At 40.1% G+C, this 25741-nt stretch overlaps 2 protein-coding genes across 9 annotated transcripts in view; one reads left to right on the top strand and one right to left on the bottom strand.

Moving 5' to 3' along the window:
• The window catches only part of FAM227B (family with sequence similarity 227 member B), a 248255-nt gene extending 238913 nt beyond the window's left edge, over positions 1-9342 (top strand). For all 5 annotated transcript variants that reach the window (XM_060096808.1, XM_060096811.1, XM_060096810.1 and 2 more), the window contains 2 exons: positions 6232-6301; positions 9141-9342. In XM_060096808.1, coding sequence (XP_059952791.1) covers positions 6232-6270 — 39 coding nt within the window. In that variant the 3' untranslated portion in view covers positions 6271-6301; positions 9141-9342. The remainder of the gene's footprint in view (positions 1-6231; positions 6302-9140) is intronic.
• GALK2 (galactokinase 2) overlaps positions 9277-25741 on the bottom strand; it is a 142911-nt gene continuing 126446 nt past the window's right edge. For all 4 annotated transcript variants that reach the window (XM_060096803.1, XM_060096806.1, XM_060096805.1 and 1 more), the window contains 2 exons: positions 25044-25245; positions 9277-9786 (listed from right to left, as the gene is read on the bottom strand). In XM_060096803.1, the coding sequence (XP_059952786.1) occupies positions 9579-9786; positions 25044-25245 (410 nt within the window). In that variant the 3' untranslated portion in view covers positions 9277-9578. The remainder of the gene's footprint in view (positions 9787-25043; positions 25246-25741) is intronic.

Genomic DNA, 25741 nt, shown 5'->3' with positions numbered 1-25741 from the left:
TCTGTCCTGATTGTCAGCAAGCCAGCACACACGCACTCCTCACAAGTAGAGTCTGGGCTTCTCCAGCCCCTCTATGTGTCCCAGCAGATTTCCCAGCAGGCAAGGGGGCTCCCCAGGGTCTGCCCATGTACACCTTTTCTCCTTTATAGATCCCTCCCAGGGACACCAGTCCTGTCCTGATTCCTTTTTTTCCTTCCTACTCAGTTATGTGGAGATCTTTCTTGCAGCTTTGGTTATATAGGAGATCTTCTGCCAGTCTCCAGCTGGTTTCCTGTGAGAAATGTTCCACATGTGGATGTATTTTTGATGTGTTTATGGGGGAAGGTGAGCTCCACATTCTCCCCTCCGCCATCTTGATCCCCCTCCAGGCTTATCTCCTTCTTTAAGGAAAACCATACTCTAAAACCTAGCTATGATGAAGGGGTTAAAGTAAACTTGGAATGCATCATAAAGAGCAGCGGACTTCTCTGTAAAATGTGTTTCAGAGAATTCCTATCCTATTCAGGATAACATAATCATCCAGACCCTCGCAAACTCTGTGCTTAGTAGGATGGAGTATGGTCTGCTATCAACACTGCTTCCCAGCAACTTAGTGATGCTGTTAAGGAACCTTCTTAAACAGGTTCAATGGCTGGCAGAGAGAATTTATCACCCTGGCATTGCTGAGAAAGTCATCTGGAGTGTACAGAAAACAAATATTCTTTTCCTTGATTCTAAGACCTTAACATTCAAATTATAAGTGATTGAAGATATTTTCTGAGTAGTTTAGAGTGTCATAGGAAAGACATAAATTTTATTCAAGTTTATTGTGAGAATCTTTGTTGTGGAGCCATTCATGTTTTTCCTTCTGGTTATCTCAACTGAGATATAATACTCAGGAAATTAAGGTTATAAGGTTAAGTGCTTATGTGGTCTTGTCCCAGGGACCAGATCCACTGAGCTTTTCCTAACATTCTTATACCAGATAATTAAGATTAAAATGAGCATCAAGGACATTCTTGAAGGGAGCATAAATGTGCTTTAAATGAGCAAATTGCATTCAGAAAAAGATGGAGGTAATACTGAAGTGTGGTTCAGGTTGGAGGGTGGGACCATGGGAGGACAGACTCATTCCCTACATCTTGGTGACTGCAGAGGTTTAAGAGCTCCTAGTTTACCAGTGAGGCTAAGGTCTTAACACAAGATGAGAGCTGCCTCCTTGTGTCATTTATCAGTTGCCACTTCAGAGGAAGCGTCTGCTTTCCAGACACAGACATGGGTTAAGACCAGCGTTAGGGACAGAGCCACAGGCTGTACCAGAAACAGACAGTAGAAGAGCCCCAGCCACATTAGCAGAACATTTTTACCTTCTGCCTATCATCCTTTTCCATGCAGTTAGCAGAGGTCGGGCTAACTGAGGCAGCCAACATATGCTGCCAGTCACCTCCAGAGCCTCTCAGAAGTCAAGAGACTTTGAAGTTCTCAGTATATGTAGAAATGAAGAAATGTCTAAACAGAGTTACAAAATGTACATTTTTAGTTTTACATTTAACAAATCGCTTCCTGTAAAGCACACCAAAAAAACATGAAAATAGTAATTACGGGATTTATGAAACTACTAAGTCCTTGTGCTCTATGGATCGTGTGGTCCAGATAATGGGATATAAGTTTAAAGTAGTCTGATGGGTATTGTCTCCTTTTGGTCCTTTCAGTGCAACGCCAGACATAATATTCTTGTTTATACTTGAGACCCTTCATGACTGGGACGCCCAGGCAAGATGGCTCCCTGAGTCCCCCTGTGAAGGATACTCTCCCAAGTTAACCTCTCCCAAGTTTTCCTAGTTGAAAATCTTTCCTTAACCATAAGCCTATCACACCACCTGCTCCAACTTATTGTGATATTCTAAAGGAGGCAAAAAGACAATTTGCAAACAACCAAAAGGATTTTAGAATGTAAGTTGACTCCATACTATTGATAAATATAAAATCATAGAATCCTTTAGAGCTGTAAGCAATCATAGAAATTATCTACAGCTAAGCTTCTTATTTTACCCATTAGGAGAGTTGCCTCTGAGCATCTTATAGACTCGGAGATTCTTTTCAGGTAGGTGTCAAAGGATGTATGTTGTAACCATGGAGACATGGCACATGTCAGGGATTGAAAAAAGGAAGGAAGCTTTCCTGTGGTCTGGATGGATGGGGGGATACACCCCAACGTGGAGAGACCAGGAGAGAGTTCCCAGGAAGAGAGACTGGAGTATTGTTCATTTACAAAGATAAGCCCTGGAAGAAGAACAGAAAGGTTGTCTGTAATAGAAGGAGTTCCTTGTAGCTGGGGTGGCAGCAGGGGTGATATGGAGGACAGCAAGGCAAGGAGTTCTTTTCGGAAACGTTTTCTTGGGGAAACATTTTAAGTTTTTTGTGCTTAACTAAAATGATTACTCTTGGCCAGTTATGGTATTCTTATGTGCCAGGAAGTGAGAAATGGCTTAATGAGGATGCCCATCGATTTTTATGAGGACAAATTGGCAGGGTCCAATTCTTCTGTCTGTGATATCAAGGTCACTGCCTAGCTGTCTTATTGCCTTAAAGGGGAGAAAGGATGGGCATCCTATCCTTTGGGTACCTGATGCTGTTCCGGAAACACATCAAAGAGAGGTAGACAGAAGAGCAGCCAGCCTTGTCCTACCCAGCAGGCAGGACAGAAGTCTGAGCCTCTACTTTCCCTGGGGGCCCATTACCCTCCCACTGACATACACACATGCACATGCACACACACAGACACACACACAGAGCCCTTAGATTTCCTATTTTCAGTGGGAAGAACAGGGATGGGCACCTTGTAAGAGGGCCCATGTGGGAACAGCAAGGTGGAGTCCAGGCTGTACTCAGCTGACATGGGTGATGCCTTTGGCACATGTTTATAAGGGGCAGTGTGCTGGGGGATTCCTCGTACCACGTGGTGCATTGGGAGGGGATGCTGAAGAACTGTTTTGTAATGGACCTTTACTGATATGTGGAAGGCGGCAAATTGTTGATTTATTCTTTCTCAATGAGAATTGCCTGCTTTATTTTAAAATTTAACTCCAAACTTTGACTTTATAGAGAAAAGCACATAATTAATGAAGAAATAAAACTCCTAAGACAGCAACAGGAAAGAGTTGACAAGGAACTTCATAGGTTTGTTTCTTATTCAACTCGTAGTGCTTAAAAACATTTTAATTGAACAAATGTGTTACATAAACCACAATAGGTTTAATATGTAAAAATTCATTAACTGGAATATCTGCATAAGTTTTCTACTCCGTAGTTCATCAAGAGTAACATGAACTTTTTTATCCACATAATCACTTACTCTAATTTAATTAATTGCTAAACATTATCATCATCTCCTTTTACTCTACCAGACATAGGACTTAAGCTGAGGGCCTTTTAAATATAGACTCATAACCACGGGAAGATGTAAATTAGAAAAACAACCTATTTAGCTGGTCTCAGGCTAGTTCTTTGTCCCTTTCTGCCCCTGCTGCTTCCCCTATACATACAAACATTGTACCCCACTGAAACAAGGAAAGTTGGGCATCTTTGTTTATTTTATTACAGTGTAAAAAAAGAAAACCATAAAGTGTTGGGACTAACCCAACACTTCCAGTGCATCCACATAGGCAAGAATAAATGTCAGATGAGTACAGCCCTTCAAATAAACCCCTGTGGGAAACCACAATTTTGTGCCAGTCATGCTGCCATAATTCTAATTGCTATTTTGGAACTTATAAAGCTAGTCTCCCAGTCACATAGGAAATTCAACTCATTATGTTAAAATCTTACTTCATTTTTCACTAAAAATTTTATCACCCAGCTTTCCCCTTCACAACCTAAGATCTGACTCCAGATGACTTTAACCAGTTCCCAAAAATCAAATCTATAGAGAACAGGATTTCTCACCACTCAAGATATGCAAAAGGATGCAGACTGGTTTTCAGAGCAACTCACAAGAAGAAGCACTCAAATATGTTTTATGCGATGGCATATTACTGGAGAAAGTGAAGGGGAAAATACTCATTTGGGTATATAACTCCCACGTGCCTGTTAAATTTATAGGCACAGTGTCCAAGTTTCTATCTGTAATCTTCAAAAAAAAGATAGTCATGGAAAGGAAATATAGAAAGATGGGAGATTGGGTAGTGGTGATGCTTGCAAAACTTTGTGAATATACTAAAACCTACTGAATTGTATACTTTGAAAGAGTGGATTTTAGGTTATGTAACATATCAACAAAGCTGTTATTAAAAACAAAAGAAGAGGGCCTCCCTGGTGGCGCAAGTGGTTGAGAGTCCGCCTGCCGATGCAGGGGATGCGGGTTCGTGCCCCGGTCTGGGAGGATCCCATGTGCCGGCCCGTGAGCCATGGCCTCTGGGCCTGCGCGTCCGGAGCCTGTGCTCCGCAACGGGGGAGGCCGCAACAGTGAGAGGCCCGCATACCGCAAAAAAAAAAAAAAAAAAAAAAAGAAGAGGGCTTCCCTGGTGGCGCAGTGGTTGAGAGCCCGCCTGCCGATGCAGGGGACACGGGTTCGTGCCCCGGTCTGGGAAGATCCCACATGCCACGGAGCGGCTAGGCCCGTGAGCCATGGCCACTGAGCCTGCACGTCAGGAGCCTGTGCTCCGCAACAGGAGAGGCCACAATAGTGAGAGGCCCGTGTACCGCAAAAAAAAAAAAAAAAAAAAAAAGAGGGAACTGTAAATTAAAGTGGGTTGGAAAATGTAAAATAGATAGCTAGTGGGAAGCAGCTGCATAGCACAGGGAGATCAGCTCGGTGCTTTGTGACCACCTAGAGGCGTGACACGCAAGAGGGAGGAGATATGGGGATATATGTATATGTATAGCTGATTCACTTTGTTATACAGCAGAAATTAACACACCATTGTAAAGCAATTATACTCCAATAAAGATGTTTAAAAACATGATACAATAAAAAAATAGTTACTCTAAAAAAATAAAAGTGGGTTGGAAGATGGATTGATTTTAACAAAGTGAGATGAACCAGTCTCAGGATGACTTGAAGTCAAGAAGATTCTAAGAGTGTGTACTGAAAAAAGGGCACCAGGGATATTTAAATAGGACTATGAGGAAAAGACTCAGAGCCAGATTTTAGAAAAGCAGGGAAGAATAGTCCAAAAGGGTAGTAAGAAGTGAGGAGAAAACCTAGGTTGAGGAGATAAAATTGGCAGAGATAAAGTAGAGAAAGAGTAAGGGAGTATTTGTTAGTCAGAGAACACTAACGCAAGAGGCCCCTCAGAGGTAGCCCTACTGGGTGCCCTCAGGGGACCCCTAGGCTAAATGATAGAGAAACCTAGAGCAGGCCTTATAGGGGTTTAGCTAATCCAAAGTTCATGCTTCAGCAAAGTGTATTTGGAATTTTTAGAAAATTTCACTTCCTACAGATTTCACAGAATACTTTCAAATGTTTCACTTGAAAATCGCCAGTGAAATCAATAGCCTTATACCATTTTTCATTTTTCTTTCTCTCATCTGTGTTTCTCTTGCTGTCTCTCCCTTGTCCTAAGTTCCTACCGTTCTTTGCCTGGCCTACCTCCGCTTCTGTCTTTATCCGTAGATCTCTGGAAAGTTTCCTGCTGCCTCCTCAATTCAACTATTCAACTCCTTAAAAATATTTCTTGAATGAGTACGTGGTGACAGAAATCATGATAGATTCCTGGATCCCCACCCTTGATGAGCTTACAGTCTAGTAAGCACCCCCCTCACCCTTTATCCTTTTCCATCTCTCTTTCTCTCTCTCCCCCAGATATTTTCCAGGCCAGTCCCTTTTACTCTTCCCTCCCCAGTGACTCATCTTAAAATCTGCACTGGAGCCCAGTGAGTGGAATTAGTTGAGGGAATACTTACTGTGTGAACCATCTCACTGAAGAGGATGCTTCACTGCTGGGATGCAGTGTCACACAGTGGTTAGAATAGAGGGCGCAAATCACACTGCTTGGGTTCAAATTCTCTATTACTTGCTAGCTGTATGACTGTGGACAGGTTAGTTAACCTATCTGAGCCTCTTTCCTCATCTATAACATAGGATATTAGTAGTATCTACTTCCTAAGATTGTTGTCAGAGTAACTGAATTAATATATGTAAAGTGGTGGCAAATGCCCAGCATATTAAACTCTTCATAAATCGTGGCTCTTAGTTGGTGTCAGTATGAAAACAGTTAGTTTGGTTACCAATTTTCTTTCTTTCATGATTAGGCTCCAAGCAAAGGCTACCAAGAAACCTTACGAAGTTAAGAATGATTTTGAGAATTTCCTACAAAAACTGGTAAGTTTTTTTCTGAAAATAATTGAGAATTCTCTCTCTAGCTTCTCTTATATAGACTCGAAAATATTTAATAAGCAATGTATGGTTTCACATCCAAGTTACAGTGTCAGGATGGAATACATTCTTGTTATTTAATCATCCACTTGCACATTTAGGGTAATCTCTCTCTCATGTATTAGTGACAACCTCATGCTCACTCATCCCCATCCCTTGCTTCTCACCAGAAGCATTTTATGCAACTGAAAACCTCCAAATGCAGAATTTCAATCTAATAGAAAATTATTGGTATTTGAAGTCATATTTTATTTCCCATTAATAATTCAACAAAAATATATTGGATTCCAACTACTGTGTTAGATGAATGATTCTTGCCCTCGATTAACAGAAATGTAAGAAATGATAAGGTTTAAACAGTACTCAAGTGTAAGAAAGAAAGAAAAGGAAGGACATGGTCCCATCTTTCCAGTTTTCTTTGTCCCCTTCCCTTCTGCTCCACCTTAACTTACAGGCAGTCGTATTAAATCTAAAGGTCCTTCCTCCCTTCCAACAAGAAAGAACATGTAGAAAATAGTGTACAATAAATCTGAAGGTTGGACAATCTGAGGTAAGGAATAAGAGAGAGCTTTTCATTTTCAGCATGTCAGGCTTCCATGCAAAAATCTAGAGCAATCCTCATTGGCTACTGATGTGATGTCAAAAACAGGGGTCAAATAATCTAACCAAATTCCTATGAGCCAGAAAGGTAATGGAAAGTGGTAATATTGTTGGGTGTTTAATATTAAACAAATATTGTGTGTTTAATATTAAATAAATAGTACTATTCTTTATTCCACAAAAAAATTATTTCTCCCATTTTTTCATGGTCTCTCTTAACTGCTACTGCTAGAGACATGGGTACAGAGTAATATTTATTTAGTATAAGAAAACTGTGCAAGTGTACTGGTAAAGGGCAAGTGACCTCAGCTGGTAAATAGTAAATGGCCTGAGTCTTAGAGAAACTATAGGAGCTATGGACACCATAGCACACTGGAGAGTCTGTGCCTCAGCGAAACAAAGCAACTACTTCCTCACCTCTAGTTCATTGTGGCTCTGCAGGAATAGAGGCCAAAGTGTTATCAGATCTTCCACCATTTGTAATCCAGATTCTTCTGTAAAATTCCTGTTTAGGACTCAAGTTTTTAAATACCCCTAGAGGCCAAACTAAATAAATCTGCAGACCAGACGAGGCCTATGGTCTGCTGGTTTGCAATCCCTGGTCTAAATGCTGGACTTGGAGCTCTTCAAAAGCTGGCTCCAGCCAGTATAGCCAATCTTATTCTCCATTATATCCCAAGGCAAACCCTTCACTCCCACTGAGTCTTCCCAACATATCATGTTTACCCATAATCATATACTTTGCTTATCTGCCATTCCTACTCCCCAGCTTTCAAATTCTATTCATCCTTTAAGGCCCTGCTCAAATTGCATCTTCTACATGAAGCTTTTTTCCAGTGGCCCTAGCCCCATCCTTTCCAGGCAAGTTCAATATCTCTCATAATTTCTAGAATAACACTTGGTGATGGTTTCATTGGAAAATAGTTCTTTTCTTCAAGCCAGACAACAAGACAAATATGGGAGTAGATTCTGGCTTAGAACAACTATGTCCTCCAAAGCAGAGCGTGCACTAGAAATTTTTACTTACCTATTTTGTAAAGAAGGTATCTCATGGTGAAAAATTTAAAGGCAAGTGCCATTTTTTTTTACAGTAATCCAGGCATCTTCAAAGAATTATATCGACCACAGATCTTCTGTGGAAAATGGAAAGGTTTTAAAAAGCAAAGGATTATCATTTTAAATCAATTTTTAAAATTCAAAATTAACAAATTTGACTTAAGCTTTCTCAAGTACTTACCTTTCTGCTAAGAATGAAAATGCACCAGAACTTTATTTTAGAATAGAATAATGGATTTCCTAGTACTTTATATGACTGCTGTCCTTCGAGAAATGTAACAACCAGCTTTGCCTCAGCTTCTCTGAAACTGAGATTCAAGATGATGATGTCCAGTCTTTTTGCTCATTAATGTGCAACTCAATCATAGAATAATAGAAAATTGTGATAAACTTCTGGTTCATGCCATATGACTGCTGGTCTCCCAATTATCTGACTGTGTCACAAAATGCTTTTCGGTCTAAATCTTCATATAATTCAGGAAAGCCTTCCTGTAGTCTATCCGTGAGAGAGAGCCACTCATTTACCATCACCACATGGCCAAACTTTCTGCCCATTTTGATAAACATATACAGGCACCCACCAATACCCCTACCCAATCCCAGAACCCACGCTCAGCCTTTTCATACTTTCACCCTCATGCCTCACACCTGCCCTACATTGGTCCACATATACAAACAAGCTTTGCTAGACACACAACGAAGACGCAAGTCACAGATGGATTTTCCTAGAATAGTAAACATGCCTCCTGGATTAGAGAGGCATTTGAGAAAAGGTAGGATAGAGTGGGAAGAAAGTAAATTCCATGAACAAATTGAATTATCTGAATTAACATCCAGATAATTCTCTATGTCAATGTGAATAGAGATAAAAACTTGAAGTGTCTTTTATCTAAGTTTCCCTATTATGACAGGGAAAGCTCAGGGCCAAAAGAATTGAAAGTGATTGTTTATATGATATCACATGGTTAAAAAAAATGAAATGAGCCTGGGATTTTCTTCCTAAATCCATCTTTTGAAAAAAAAATCTTTTAAGTGATCTTCCTCATCTTGATAACTGGGGGAATCTCACTTTCAAGTATACAGTATCCAGGAAAATCTGTGAATCCTTAATAACGTATTATTTTAATAGCGTTCTGAAGCCCGAACTGAGAGAAAACTTCTGGCATCACTATCATCATCATCATCAACAACAGAAGACTTCAACCTTGAGGAAGAAGAATGCCAAGAGAAACCAGAAATAAACTGTATTTAAGAATGTATGTTTAATTCAAGTACGGTCTTTTACCATTTGTTTTTAAAAATCTTGAAATCAATACATCCAGTAAATTATCTTAAGAGATCTGTCCAAGCATAATTTTGGCTCTTATTGGTAGAAAACATATTTTAAGATGGAAAAATAATCATTATGAAGCATAGGGAGCTTTCAACCATTTCTTTCGAAATACATCTTGATAATAGCAACCGTTCATCATAATACAAAACAGAAAGAGGATTAATTTGCTGTGGCATAGAAGTCCTGACAGTTCCTAAATGCTCTAAATAGTTTCTTGGAGATTTTTTACATTGTTTAGGCCTCAAGGAAAACCAAAGCTCCACCTCCAGGTTTGGTAGCAAACAAGCTCTGCTTCTCAGGCACTAAGCTTTGATTGCTCCTCTGGTAATAAGCTTCGTGCACATTTGCTAGGAAGCTGGACAGCTTGTCAGCAGGTACTATCGATACTGTGCAGCCTCCCCATCCTGCTCCCGTAAGTCGTGATCCTTGAGCCCCAAATTTCCTAAAACAATGAGAAAAAAAAATTAGAACCTGAAAATGAAAATGAGTAATTTTCCTGGTGCTTTAGAAAAGAGAGCATCTTCAAGAACTAAGAAGAGATTATGTGGTGTGTTTTGTGGGGTTTTTTTTCAGTACTGTCAAACATTTTAGGACATTAAGAAATTTATACTACTGTTTGAAGGTGATCTGAAATTTAATTGTATCTAAAACTAGCCCCCAGTTTTGGCTCTTAAGTAGGAAAAGTCAGTAGTACTCCTGTTTCATAAGGGCTGGCAATAACCCACTGTAGTATTGATTCCATAAAGCCACCACTTGAAGAGTTGTATAGCAAGCCTATAGGTGATCAGGAAGAGGGAGTAAAAAGAAAACAGGCAATGGACATGATCAACATGATGAATCAGAAGGTTGCTCCATATGAGGGCAAATCAAAATTTAAAGTGCAAGTCTTATATATACAAGTGAGAGCTTCCTCTGGTGGCTATTTAAGCTGCATTAAGTCCCCTAGAACAGATAGCCTAGATTTCTGCTGAATAAATTTATCAACAAAGAATGTGTTACTAAACTCTAAATTAGTTTGTCTGTTCAATCTCTAAAGGGAAATTATGCAGACCTTTCCACAGAGGATAGTGGCTTCTGCAGGTCCATCCCCATTTTCCCTGCACCTTCAGGAGCTGGCTGGTCTGACAAATGGACTCAGAATTTATCATCAGACAAAACGTGTGATTGAGATGGAAACTACTATATAAGCCACCACAGAGCAAGAGGTAATTTTAGTCAGTCACCATAAACCAGGCACAGTTTCAAACCTTGTACAAAAGTGAAAGGCCCTACACAAAGTACAAGGATCACTCATCTTTAAAACATGCAATTTATCCTGACAGTATCAGTTAATGTATCAACAGGAAGACACTGAACTCACCAAAAAAGATACCCCACATCCAAAGACAAAGGAGAGGCCACAATGAGATGGTAGAAGGGGGCACAATCACAATAAAATCAAATCCCATAACTGCTGGGTGGGTGACTCACAAACCAGAGAACACTTATACCACAGAATTCCACCCACTGGAGTGAAGGTCCTGAGCCCCATGTCAGGCTTCCCAACCTGGGGGTCTGGCAACGGGAGGAGGAATTCCTAGAGAATCAGACTTTGAAGGCTAGTGGGATTTGATTGCAGGACTTCGACAGGACTGGGGGAAACAGAGATTCCATTCTTGGAGGGCACACACAAAGTAGTGTGCCCATCAGGACCCAGGGGAAAGAGCAGTGACCCCGTAGAAGACTGAATCAGACCTACCTGCTAGTGTGGGAGGGTCTCCTGCAGAGGCGGGGGTTGGCTGTGTCTCACCGTGAGGACAAGGACACTGGCAGCAGAAGTTCTGGGAAGTACTCCTTGGCGTGAGCCCTCCCAAGGTCCACCATTAGTCCCACCAAAGAGCCCAGGTAGGCTCCAGTGTTGGGTCTGCTCAGGCCAAACAACCAAGAGGGAGGGAACTCAGCCCCACCCATCAGCAGACAAGCTGATTAAAGTTTTACTGAGCTCTTCCTCAGAGCAACAGCCAGCTCTACCCACCACTAGTCCCTCCCATCAGGAAACATGCACAAGCCTCTTAGATAGCCACGTCCACCAGAGGGCAGACAGCAGAAGCAAGAAGAACTACAATCCTGCAGCCAGTGGAACAAAAACCACATTCACAGAAAGATAGACAAGATGAAAAGGCAGAGGGCTATGTACCAGATGAAGGAACAAGATAAAACCCCAGAAAAACAACTAAATGAAGTGCAGATAGGCAACCTTCCAGAAAAAGAATTCAGAATAATGATAGTGAAGATGATCCAGGACCTTGGAAAAAGAATGGAGGCAAAGATCGAGAAGATGCAAGAAATGTTTAACAAAGACCTAGAAGAATTAAAGAACAACCAAACAGAGATGAACAATACAATAACTGAAATGAAAACTACAGTAGAAGGAATCAATAGCAGAATAACTGAGGCAGAAGAACGGATAAGTGACCTGGAAGACAGAATGGTGGAATTCACTGCTGTGGAACAGAATAAAGAAAAAAGAATGAAAAGAAATGAAGACAGCCTAAGAGACCTCTGGGACAACATTAAACACACCAACAATCACATTATAGGGGTCCCAGAAGGAGAAGAGAGAGACAAAGGGCCTAAGAAAATATTTGAAGAGATTATAGTTGAAAACTTCCCTAACACAGGAAAGGAAACAGCCACCCAAGACCAGGTAGCGCAGAGAGTCCCATACAGGATAAAGCCGAGGAGAAGCATGCCAAGACACATAGTAATCAAATTAGCAAAAATTAAAGACAAAGAAAAATTATTGAAAGCAGCATGGGAAAAACAACAAGTAACATACAAGGGAACTTCCATAAGGTTAACAGCTGATTTCTCAGCAGAAACTACAAGCCAGAAGGGAGTGGCATGACATATTTAAAGTGATGAAAGGGAAGAACCTACAAACAACATTATTCTACCCAGTAAGGATCTCATTCATATATGATGGAGAAATCAAAAGCTTTACAAACAAGCAAAAGCTAAGAAAATTCAGCACCACCATACCAGCTGTACAACAGTTGCTAAAGGAACTTCTGTAAGTGGGAAATACAAGAAAAGGACCTACAAAAACAAACCCAAAACAATTAAGAAAATGGTAATAGGAACATAAATATCAATAATTACCTTAAAGGTGAATGGATGAAATGCTCCAACCAAAAGACACAGGCTTGTTGAATGGATCCAAAAACAAGATCCATATATATGCTGTCTACAAGAGACCCACTTCAGACCTAGGGACACATACAGACTGAAAGTGAGGGGATGGAAAAAGATATTCCATGCAAATGGAAATCAAAAGAAAGCTGGAGAAGCAATACTCATATCAGATAAAATAGACTTTAAAATAAAGAATGTTACAAGACACAAGGAAGGACACTACATAATGATCAAGGGATCAATCCAAGAAGAAGATATAACAATTATAAATATATATGCACCCAACATAGGAGCACCTCAACACATAAGGCAACTGCTAACAGCTATAAAAGAGGACATCGACAGTAACACAATAATAGTGTGGGATATTAACACCTCACTTACACCAATGGACTGATCATCCAAACAGAAAATTAATAAGGAAACACAAGCTTTAGATGACACAATAGACCAGATAGATTTAATTGATATTTATAGAATAGTCCATCCAGAAACAGCAGATTACACATTCTTCTCAAGTGCGCACAGAACATTTTCCAGGATAGATCATATCTTGGGTCACAAATCAAGACATAGTAAATTTAAGAAAATTGAAATCATATCAAGCATCTTTTCTGACCACAATGCTATGAGGTTAGAAGTGAATTACAGGGAAAAGAATGTAAAAAACACAAACACATGGAGACTAAACAATATGTTACTAAATAACCAAGAGATCACTGAAGAAATCAGAGAGGAAATCAAAAAATACCTAGACCAAATGACAATGAAAAAATGATGATCCAAAACCTATGGGATGCAGCAAAAGCACTTCTAAGAGGGAAGTTTAGAGCTATACAAGCCTACCTCAAGAAACAAGAAAAATATCAAATAAACAATCTAACCTTACACCTAAAGGAATTAGAGAAAGAAGAACAAACAAAACCCAAAGTTAGCAGAAGGAAAGAAATCATAAAGATCAGAGCAGAAATAAATGAAATAGAAGCAAAGCAAACTATAGCAAAGATCAATAAAACTAAAAGCTGGTTCTTTGAGAAGATAAACAAAATTGATAAACCATTAGCCAGGTTCATCAAGAAAAAGAGGGAGAGGACTCAAGTCAATAAAATTAGAAATGAAAAAGGAGAAGTAAAAACAGACACCACAGAAATACAAAGCATCCTCAGAGACTACTACAAGCAACCCTAGGCCAATAAAATGGACAACCTGGAAGAAATGGACAAATTCTTAGAAAGGTATAACCTTCCAAGGCTGAACCAGGAAGAAATAGAAAATAAGAACAGACCAATCACAAGTAATGAAATTGTAACTGTGATTAAAAATCTTCCAACAGGGCCTCCCTGGTGGCGCAGTGGTTAAGAGTCCGCCTGCCGATGCAGGGGATACGGGTTCGTGCCCCGGTCTGGGAGGATCCCATATGCCGCGGAGCGGCTGGGCCCGTGAGCCATGGCCGCTGGGCCTGCGCATCCGGAGCCTGTGCTCCGCAACGGGAGAGGCCACAACAGTGAGAGGCCCGCATACCGCAAAAAAAGAAAAAAAAAAAAAAAAAAAAAAAAAAAATCTTCCAACAAACAAAACTCCAGGACCAGATGGCTTCACAGGTGAATTCTATCAAACATTTAGAGAAGAGCTAACACCCATCCTTCTCAAACTCTTCCAAAATATAGCAGAGGGAGGAGCACTCCCAAACTCATTCTATGAGGCCACCATCACCCTGATACCAAAACCAGACAAAGATAGTAGAAAAAAGGAAAATTACAGACCAATATCACTGATGAATATAGATGCAAAAATCCTCAACAAAATACTAGCAAACAGAATCCAACAACACATTAAAAGGATCATACACCATGATCAAGTGGGATTTATCCCAGGGATGCAAGGATTCTTCAATATACGTAAATCAATCAATGTGATAAACCATATTAACAAATCGAAGAATAAAACCCATATGATCATCTCAATAGATGCAGAAAAAGCTTTTGACAAAATTCAACACCCATTTATGATAAAAACTCTCCAGAAAGTGGGCATAGAGGGAACCTACCTCAACATAATAAAGGCCATGTATGACAGACCCACAGCAAACATCATTCTCAATGGTGAAAAACTGAAAGCATTGCCTCTAAGATCAGGAACAAGACAAGGATGTCCACTCTCACCACTATTATTCAACATAGTTTTGGAAGTCCTAGCCATGGTAATCAGAGAAGAAAAAGAAATAAAAGCAATACAAATTGGAAAAGAAGAAGTAAAACTGTCACTGTTTGCAGATGACATGATACTATACATAGAGAGTTCTAAAGATGCCACCAGAAAACTACTAGAGCTAATCAATGAATTTGGTAAATTTGCAGGATACAAAATTAATGCATTCTTATAGACTAATGATAAAAAATCTGAAAGAGAAATGAAGGAAACACTCCCATTTACCACTGCAACAAAAAAGAATAGAATACCCAGGAATAAACCTACCTAGGGAGACAAAAGGCCTGTATGAAGAAAACTGATGAAAGAAATTAAAGATGAAACAAACAGATGTAGAGATACAATGTTGTTGGATTGGATGAATCAATATTGTGAAAATGACTATACTACCCAAAGCAATCTACAGATTCAACGCAATCCCTATCACATTACAAATTGCATTTTTTACAGAACTAGAACAAAAAATCTTAAGATTTCTATGGAGATACAAAAGACCCCGAACAGCCAAAGCGGTCTTGAGGGCAAAAAACGGAGCTGAAGGAATCAGGCTCCCGGTCTTCAGACTAAACTATGAAGCTACAGTAATCAAGATAATATGGTACTGGCACAAAAACAGAAATATAGATCAATGGAACAAGATAGAAAGCCCAGAGGTAAACCCACGCACCTATGGTCAATTAATCTATGACAAAGGAGGCAAGGATATACAACGGAGAAAAGACAGTCTCTTCAATAAGTGGTGCTGGGAGAACTGGACAGCTACATGTAAAAGCATGAAATTATCTCACACCGGTCAGAACGGCCATCATCAGAAAATCTACAAACAATAAATGCTGGAGAGGGTTGGAGAAAAGGGAACACTCTTGCACTGCTGGTGGGAATGTAGATTGATACAGCCACTATGGAGAACAGTGTGGAGGTTCCTTAAAAAACTACAAATAGAACTGCCATATGACCCAGCAATCCCACTACTGGGCATATACCCTGAGAAAACCATAATTCAAAAAGACTCATGTACCAAAATGTTCACTGCAGCTCTATTTACAATAGCCAGGAGATGGAAACAACCTAAGTGTCCATCATCAGATGAATGGATAAAGAAGATGTGGCACATATATACAATGGAATATTACTCAGCCATAAAAAGAAACGAAATTGAGCTATTTGGTATGAGGTGGATGGACGTAGAGTCTGTCATACAGAGTGAAGTAAGTCAGAAAGAGAAGGACAAATACCGTATGCTGACACATATATATGGAATTTAAGAAAAAAAATGTCATGAAGAACCTAGGGGTAAGACAGGAATAAAGATACAGACCTACTAGAGAATGGACTTGAGGATATGGGGAGGGGGAAGGGTAAGCTGTGACAAAGTGAGAGAGTGGCATGGACATGTATACACTACCAAACGTAAAATAGATAGCTAGTGGGAAGCAGCTGCATAGCACAGGGAGATGAGATTGGTGCTTTGTGACCACCTAGAGGTGTGGGATGGGGAAGGTGGGAGGGAGGGAGACGCAAGAGGGAAGAGATATGGGAACATATGTATATGTATAACTGATTCACTTTGTTATAAAGCAGAAACTAACACACCATTGTAAAGCAATTATACTCCAATAAAGATGTAAAAAAAAAAAAAAAAAAAAAAAAAGGAACACTCTCTTAACACCATACACAAAAATAAACTCAAAATGGATTAGAGACCTAAATGTAAGACCGGACACTATAAACCTCCTAGAGGAAAACATAGGAAGCACACTCTTTGACATAAATCAGAGCAAGATCTTTTTTGATCCACCTCCTAGAGTAATGGAAATAAAAACAAAAATAAACAAATGGGACCTAATGAAACTTAAAAGCTTTTGCACAGCAAAGGAAACCATAGACAAGACGAAAAGACAACCCTCAGAATGGGAGAAAATAATTGCAAATGAATCAACGGAAGAAGGGTTAATCTCCAAAATATATAAACAGCTCATGCAGCTCAATATTAAAAAAAACAAACAATCCAATCCAAAAATGGGCAGAAGACCTAAATAGACATTTCTCCAAAGAAGACATACAGATGGCCAAGAAGCACCTGAAAAGCTGCTCAACATCACTAATTATTAGAGAAATGCAAATCAAAACTACAATGAGGTATCGCCTCACACCAGTTAGAATGGGCATCATCAGAAAATCTGCAAGCAACAAATGCTGGAGAGGGTGTGGAGGAAAGGGAACCCTCTTGCACTGTTGGTGGGAATGTAAATTGATACAGCTACTATGGAGAACAGTATGGAGGTTCCTTACAAAACTAAAAATAGAATTACCATATGACCCAGCAATCCCACTACTGGGCATATACCCTGAGAAAACCATAATTCAAAAAGACACATGTACCCCAATGTTCACTGCAGCACTATTTACAATAGCCAGGACATGGAAGCAACCTAAATGCTCATGGATAGACGAATGGATAAAGAAGATGTGGTACATATATACAATGGAATATTACTCAGCCATAAAGAAACGAAACTGGGTCATTTGTAGAGATGTGGATGGATCTAGAGACTGTCATACCCAGTGAAGTAAGTCAGAAAGAGAAAAACAAATATCGTATGTTAACGCATATATGTGGAATCTAGAAAAATGGTACAGATGAACCGGTTTGCAGGGCAGAAGTTGAGACACAGATGCAGAGAACAAATGTATGGACACCAAGGGGGAAAGTGGCAGGGGTGGTGGTGGTGTGATGAATTGGGAGATTGGGATTGACATGTATACACTGATGTGTATAAAACTGATGCCTAATAAGAACCTGCAGTATAAAAAAATAAATAAAATTCCAAAAAGAAAAAGTTAACATGTACTTCCAATTCTTCCTAATAAAATTTACTCCAAATTCATAGCAGATTAAAAACTCCATAATTAATTTAGCACAGTTTTGTCCCTTTTTTCCCTCTAAATGAGCTACTTTATTTCCTGGAAAATATCAATAGAATATTACCGCTACTCTGGGACATCAGAATTACTGCACATCAGTAATTCATTTTCCCCCCAATGATCTTCTCTATTGATTTTTTTATCATCTGTTTTATTCAATAAAATATGTTTTTCATATGAAAGTAGATGTTTAAGGAAGAAAACAAAAATGCTTGCAAACAGATAAAGATTACTCATCTCTTCCTGCCCTTCAAACATTCAGCTTATGGCCCAGTAGCTGAACTGAGCCCAAACTCCTATGGTCCAGGCTGAAAAGTTTCTCTGACCCTGGGATTCTAGGATTATCCTGAGTTCCTAGGCTGGCAAGGGGCTAGTTTGTAATCTGGTAATTTAAAAAACCCCAAAAAACAAAAAACTGTCATGCAGCCATGTCAAACTATCTCTTCTTGTGGAAAATGCTGAGAAAAATGGAGGTGTCACTGAAGTATCTCTGAAAGACACTAAAATCTGGGCATCAAAGCTAACATGGCATGGTTTAGAGAAGAACAGTATGCCCTCTTACTTGATTTTCTAAGACCCAAACTATGCCATTTTTCTGGACTCAAGTCAACCAGGTCTCTCATGGTCTTCAATGAACTTCTAGGCATATTTTCTTACACTTTCTCAATTGTACTGTTTTTGAAAACTGTGGTTTCAAAATTGAACCTAAAGCAAACTCAGAGTGTTTCTAACTGGCTGCAAAACCCATAGGAATTGTACCAGGAGGCCTAGTTTCCTGACTATCCTGCCAGTTTCCCGAGGGCAGACACTAGAAGTCCTTCTAGGTAAATACATTGTTCACTTTTAAGTCTCCAGAGCTGTTATGTCACCACCCTGCCTGCTACAAATGAAAATGAACTGGATTGCATCAACCACATGGTCTGAAATCATCAGGGCTCAAATTTCCCCAATAGAGAACAATAAGTGCTATTATAAATAGTCCTCTGCCCCTGAGTAAGTGGCATTTGTGTTCACAAATCGGGGGCTCCCCCAGCAGCTGGTCAGCAGCCTGCCCAGCTATACACACTCACAAAGGCAGAAAGATCCTGACTGCAGTGTGCCCCACTGGTGCTTAATATGCCCTTTGGTATGTGCCACAGAAATTGCGAGAGAGAGCCAGAAGTTAGGAAACCAATAAGCTATAAATTAAGAAAGAAAAATAGGTGAGCTAAGAGTGTTTAGTGAACTTTTCACATTTGCAATTTTTTCCTAGGAGAACAGTAAGACATTAAAAATACAGCTCCTGAGCTATTGCACATCAGAGAGGCAACACAAAAGTTATGAAAACCAAACCCCTAAAATCCCAAATATCACCTTGATGATTGTGGTCACTTGACTGGGAATAACCTGGAAGGGTTGGTCAAAACAACAAAAGCAGCCTCAGCCTTATAAAGCATGATCTACCAAACAAAGGCTAGAGCAGACAAGAGATGGAGATTATAAGGAATGTTCCCTTTGATCCTTTTTATCACTGAAAAGTGTATTCCTATAACCAACTTTCCAGGCACCTAAGTATAGCCTGAGTAAAATTTCCTGCTTTTAAATGAACTGAGTTGACCATAAAGCACTTACTAAGGTAAGGCACAGATCAAAGGTGGTGTTGAGGGGGGAGGGGGGAGAGATCCAGTAAGACCCAACTCTGCCACAAATGGCAAAGAGGGAAAGCAAGGAATTGTGCCTTGTATTTTAATTCAATTTTATTTATTTCAAGATAAATATTGATATACAAATGGATATCAAATTATTTCAGAAAATCTTGAATTTAGGGACAGGTTATTATCTATCTCTCTAATTTCAGGCCAGCATAATTCCAGGCATTTCGTACATTCTAATAAGTGGCTGCTGGATCATTATACTTGTTTTAAAATATGAAAATGTATACTGTTTATTTTTAATTAAATTAATGTTAAAAACTTCAATTATGTGAAACAAAGTAAAATAATAAAGGAAAGTGATGATGTTTGCCCAGTTATAAAATAACTCTTAAATAAACAAAATGTAAATTGTAAGAAATGGCTAAATTTTAAAGAAAAATATTTTGAGTAATATAAAACACTTTCGAAAGCATATATATATATATATATATATATATATATATATGCAGTCAGTAATGTACTCTTTTTCTGGAAAGACTTCTAGCTTCTGCTCTAAGCCTAGAATTTTCCAATTAGAATCTCAGGAAAACACAGCTTCCAGAACAATTTCTATGATTTTTACAGCCAGATTAGAAACACTTTCAGATTGCTTTAGATTCAAGAAACCACAGGCTTCAAATACTGTTCGAATGAGAAAGTATAAGAAAATATAACTGCATGTCTATTTTAGAAATTTAAGCCACAAATGTCATTGAAGACCAGTTGGTTTGGTTCCGACAAATGGCATACATACTGGGGGGGAGCAGGAGGGGGACAATAAATAGAAGACAGAAGCCCAAAGACCAGCGGGCCCCTAAGGCAGCTGAAATGGCTCTCTCCCTTTTTGTTGACAGAGTGTCAGATTAGCCCATAAGAGCACGAGGAAAAGAGCACACACATGTGGATTTGCACTTCATTCTTCCCCATTCCAACCTGCTCGGGAGAATGACTGCAAGAGGCTGAGCAGCATGGCCAGCCATGGAATAAAACTGTGGGAAGACTTCTGAGGAAGACAGCAAATTAACTTTGGTAACCTTTGTTGGTCTATAAAAATCTGTCATTTATCTTTCTTAATAGCTTGGGCAATAATGCAGCAATGAGTCCTCTGTAATTCCAACAAGTGTCAAAACGAAGATAAAGGCCATTAACTATTTTTTCTTAAGTATAACCAGGGAAACCGATAAAGAATGAGCTGTTTCACATATAATTGACTTGGTTTCAAAATTGTTTTGTGTTCCTCAGTAAATCCTACTTTAAAATTTAGCCATTTCTTAAAATTTACATTTAGTTCATTTAAAAGAAGCATTTTATAATTGGGCAAGCTTCATCTATTTCCTTCATTATTAAACTTTATTTCACATAACTGAGATTTTCTAACATTAATTAAAAAAAAAAAAAGTAGTCTAACTGTGTAAGTATAGTTTCCTTCTCCCTCCTTGGCCCTTTCTTTGGATTCTAAACTGATTTTCTCTTGAAGAGCAGCGAAAGGCTCAGCTGAAAAAATGCAAGCATTTGTGATCTCTTCTATGCTTTTTCCCCCGCTTCTCTCTACTTGGGTCATAAAGTAGCTTCCTATACGTTGTCCTATAGACAAGCTACCTAGAGACGCCTTTTGAATATGGTCTAGCTCAGATCACATTAAGATTTGTAGATAGAGCCCTGAGTATTCTAGGCATCGAATCCTTCATTCACTCAATCAATTAGTTGTTTTCTCAAGCAAATAGTTTCCAAGCAGGCCTTCAGAAAAACTAAAGGAATTTGAAGTGGCACAAGTAGGCCAGGGAGCGTGATCTAAAGAGGGTCTTTGGGGACTTCCCTGATGGCACAGTGGTTAACAATCCACCTGCCAATGCAGGGGACACGGGTTCGAGCCCTGGTCTGGGAAGATCCCACATGCCACGGAGCAACTAAGCCCGTGCACCACAACTACTGAGCCTGTGCTCTAGAGCCCGTGAGCCACAACTACTGATCCCACGAGCCAGAACTACTGAGCCCATGTGACACAACTACTGAAGCCCACACGCCTAGAGCCCGTGCTCCGCAACAAAGAGTAGCCCCTGCTCGCTGCAACTAGAGAAAGCCCACATGCAACAACGAAGACCCAATGCAGCCTAAATAAATAAATTTTTAAAAAAATAAAAAATAGGGCTTCCCTGGTGGCGCAGTGGTTGAGAGTCCGCCTGCCAATGCAGGGAACACGGGTTCGTGCCCCGGTCTGGGAGGATCCCACATGCCACGGAGCGGCTGGGCCCGTGAGCCATGGCCGCTGGGCCTGCGCGTCCGGAGCCTGTGCTCCACAACGGGAGAGGCCACAACAGTGAGAGGCCTGCGTAACGCCAAAAAAATAAAAAATAAAAAAATAAATAAAGAACGTCTTTGGTGGTGCTCCTCCTTGAAGCCTCTTCAGCTTCCCTCCTCCCTCTTCTGGTCTACCCAAGGCAACCAAACTTCTCAGGCTGCCCAGTCTTAGTCACAACTTGCCCATTGGTGTTAACTTTTCTTTAAGGGGACAGGGAAGTGTGGAGGTGGTGGTGATTCTTATGCAAAACGACACTCTACCAGAGGTTGAGTTTATGGCACAGTGGCCCACACCAGGCCTTGCCAGGGTCCTTCCCCTCCACCACTTGCCTGGCCCACTAAGATAGTCATAAAGCTTCAGAAGGAACTAGGGCTTAAAAGTGTTGCCATTTTTCATTTAAACCTCTCCCTGCATTTACCATTTACTACTCTCCTACTGTCTTTCTCTCCCTGGTTTTTAACCATTCTTTTTTACCACTATCTTGCATTCTTCTGTATTCTTCCCTTTTTTCCCCATACATCCACACAAAAGAAAGTGCCAGACCTTTTGAAAATAGAGTTTAGACTACAATTTCCCATGGGACACAAATAGCCTACTGAAAAGTATTTGCTGACTGAGGAAGGAATGGCATCAATGACTGTATCTACTTAATTCTCCTGGGCTGTCCTCCTCTGAGGTTGCTCTACCACTCAGGACCTTTTAGTAACTAGCAACCAACTGGAGTATTTGGAGAATATTACCTACTGGTCACAGTGACAGCAAAGAAAGAATTATATAAAGAAGCTTAGGGACCAGACAACTATTCTGGCCAATATTTCTAAAATGCCAAAAGATAATCTTTCAACGTGGGAAACTCGTTCCTTATATGGTTATGGAATAAGTATAAATTACTTTTGATACTTAGCAATTCCAGACAAAAAAACCATAAAAAAGGGAATGAGCTCCTTATGCTAGACACAACTGCATTTTCCTCAGAAAAGCAATACAGCAAATGAAAATGGGCTAAAGAGAGACACTTTAGCTTCCAGTAAGAAAAGGCAAATAAACAAATAAATGAAAAAAAACAAAAGGTTTGCTCTTCCAAACCCTTTTAAGACACAGCCACTAAATCTTTCATTAGAACCACATTTTAAAAATATATATAGACCTATAGACTGCTAGAACAGAAAAACACACTGGAGATCATAAAGCAAGGCAATAGTCCAAAGTCACAGAGCTCAGAATGAAAAGAGGCACAGCTAGAACTCAGCCTTACTAACTGCCAGCCCAGTTTTCATCCTTCTCCTTCCCTGCTCAACATGGCTTTGCTCCATGTTCAAATACTACAACCTGTGACAACCAAAGTCTCCAGCATTAAAGCTTTAAAGCTGGAAAAGGAAAATAGGTAAAAAATGACCCACGTTAAAATACAATCACATCTCAGTATGACCCAAGGAGAGAGAAACAGGTGAGGCAAAAAACACTGGATCGGGAGCTAGGCTTTCCTACTGACGCATTATGTTACCTTGTTCAGATCTCTTAACCTCTTAGTGGTCTCTTGATCGTGAAGGCCTCTTCCTGCTTTCATATCTTATGGTACTAGAAGATAATTGTGACCCAGAAGTGTGAAGCCCGGCCTTGGGAAACAAGGAAATTTTCTCAGGCCAAAAACCCGGGAGTCATCTTGGTTCCTCCCTTTCACCCATACAGCAATTGTCTTGACTCTTCCTTCAAGGCATATCTGGCCTAGAATCATTTCACACTTCTACTGCCACCTTCTTCTACTCAAAGTCAGAGTGCTTCCAATGGCTGACAAGGCCCAGGGGTATGACTCCCCACTACCTCTCTTACTTCATCAACTACTACTCTCTCCTTCCTGAACTGCCCTCCAAGCACACTGGTCCTCCTGCTGTTCCTCACATGTGACAGCCATGTACCTACATCAAGACCTCTCTACTTGCTGTTCTCATTACTTCACTTCCTTCAGGTCTTTGCTCAAATATCACCTCCTCAGAGAGGCCTTCTTCAGCCACTCAATATTATCAGCCACTCAATAGAAAGTACTAGTACACACCCCTAGTACTCTCCATCCCTTCTAATTTTTTTTTCATAACACATCACTACCACTCAATTTATTTTTAGTTGTCATTTCCCTCTTTACCCATGAGAATGTAAGCTTCATAAAGACAAGAGCTGGTTGACCATCCCAGAACAAGCAAGTTCATTAAAGAATTCCAGGAGGCTGGCAAATGCCCCTCCACTGCTTTTCAGGTGGGATTCAAACTACCCCACTATCTTCTTAGCAACGATGCTTCTTCCTAATTTCTGCACAAATCATTCCACTTCCTCTTATTTCCAGAACTGAGCAATATCTGTCCCTTCCATTCACTGGGCCCTTGCTATTTTCAGAAAAGAGCACTTAGAATGAAACAAGCTCTGGAAGGCTTTTTGGCAATTAGTGAGCAAACATTGACGTCAGCAGAGTGATTCTCATCAAGTCTCTCGACAAGCTGGGTTACATATGCCATTTGTGATCACTGGAGCTACTTGGTTTAAACTTTTCGGGCTGGGAATGTGGCAATGAGTGAGGCAAGCCACAGGTGCCAAGTAGTTAATTATTTTCATTGCTAATTGCAGGCAGTTTTGTATGATTTTTTTTTCTCACAGTGGAAATAACATCTAGCCATTTGAGAGTTCTCCCAATTTCCCTTTCTGTTCTCCAAGGTCAGTGAGCTCCTTCTGGGTAAAGGAACCATTTTACTCTTTTATCCATTCTCTAGCAATTATAAGGAAGTTGTTCTCAGGCTTTGTGAAAGAGTTTCCTTTCCCTCTTTACATTTCTGTCTCAACCGACCATTCATAAACTGGACTTTCTTCAGTCCTTTTCCCAAATTGCCTAACCTAAACCTGGAAGACAGGAAATGCTGACTCTCTGGGCAATTCCTTCAGCAACCTCTCCCCTGAAAATACATTTCTATCAGGCTTGAGGTCCTCTTTCCTTTTTCTCCCCTCGTTTGAATAAAAGTATTAAACTTAGGACACCAAACAGGAAGGAGATGCTGGTAGAGCTGCAGTGTAGTGGGAAACACTGCTTAAAATATCATGAGAAGAAAGTAACGACAGGGTCTGTGTTTGAGCAAATCTCCCTGAAACACTTAATCATCCAAAGATGGAAAAGTCTTTTTTATGATGTTGTGAAGAACTGACTCCAAACCTGGAGCTTCGTAAAGCCATGGAGTCAAGTCTCCAATCTTTCATCCTACAGATTTTTAGGAGGGAACAAGTCTAGCTCTATGTCACAGGCCACCCCTCTTATAGGAAGTGGGAAAGGATCTTCCTTCACTTAGAAGATTACAAAAATGCTGCTTTTTTTCCATTAACTTAAACAGTTTCCTTGGGCAGCACCCTGCAGCCCCTGCCACACTGCTCTTTCAGACTCACCGACAGATGTCCACCAGCTGGTCTAGCTCAGGGCAGCTACACTCATACATGTCCCGGCAGCTCACGTGGCTCTGGTTCATTAACTCCCCCAGCAGCTGGACCGTGTTGTCAGGTGCTTCTTCACATATCTTCTTAAACTGGAGCACTCTTGCAGCCTCGCTATACACGTGCTTTGCCCGCTGGTAGAGTTTGAAGGTGAGCACTTAGGAAGGAAGGGGATGGTGAACAAGGTTAGAGATAGTTACTGGCCAAAAAGAAAGAAAGAAAGTAAGGGAGGGAGGGAGGGAGCAAGGGAGGGAAGGAGGAAGGAAGGAAGGAAGAAATTTTTTAAAAAAGAAATCGTTACTGAACAAGTCAGTGCAAAGAAAAATACAGTTATTGAGAACATCCATTTCTGTCTTTATTATCAGTACCTTAGACTTTAAATAGGTCTTTCTTTCACTGAAAGAATTCTTTATAGTCTAAACTGGTCTCTTTTCAAGTCCATTTTACTTTAAGTTCACGCTCCGAAAGTGGCAGAAGCCGAACACGTCAGGACGTCTGACCCCAGAGCCACATTCTTTCCACTGTGATCCACCAGAAAGAACCACTAAAAATGCTTATGCTAGCAATTTTATTTATAAAAATGTTTCCTATATCTAAGCACAGTTACTTATATATGTGTATGTGTGTGTGTAAAAAAGCACAATTATTTATAT

Source organism: Mesoplodon densirostris, chromosome 4 (assembly GCF_025265405.1).
Source record: "Mesoplodon densirostris isolate mMesDen1 chromosome 4, mMesDen1 primary haplotype, whole genome shotgun sequence".
Lineage (NCBI taxonomy): Eukaryota > Metazoa > Chordata > Mammalia > Artiodactyla > Ziphiidae > Mesoplodon > Mesoplodon densirostris.
This window is presented reverse-complemented; position numbering and strand designations above follow the sequence as displayed.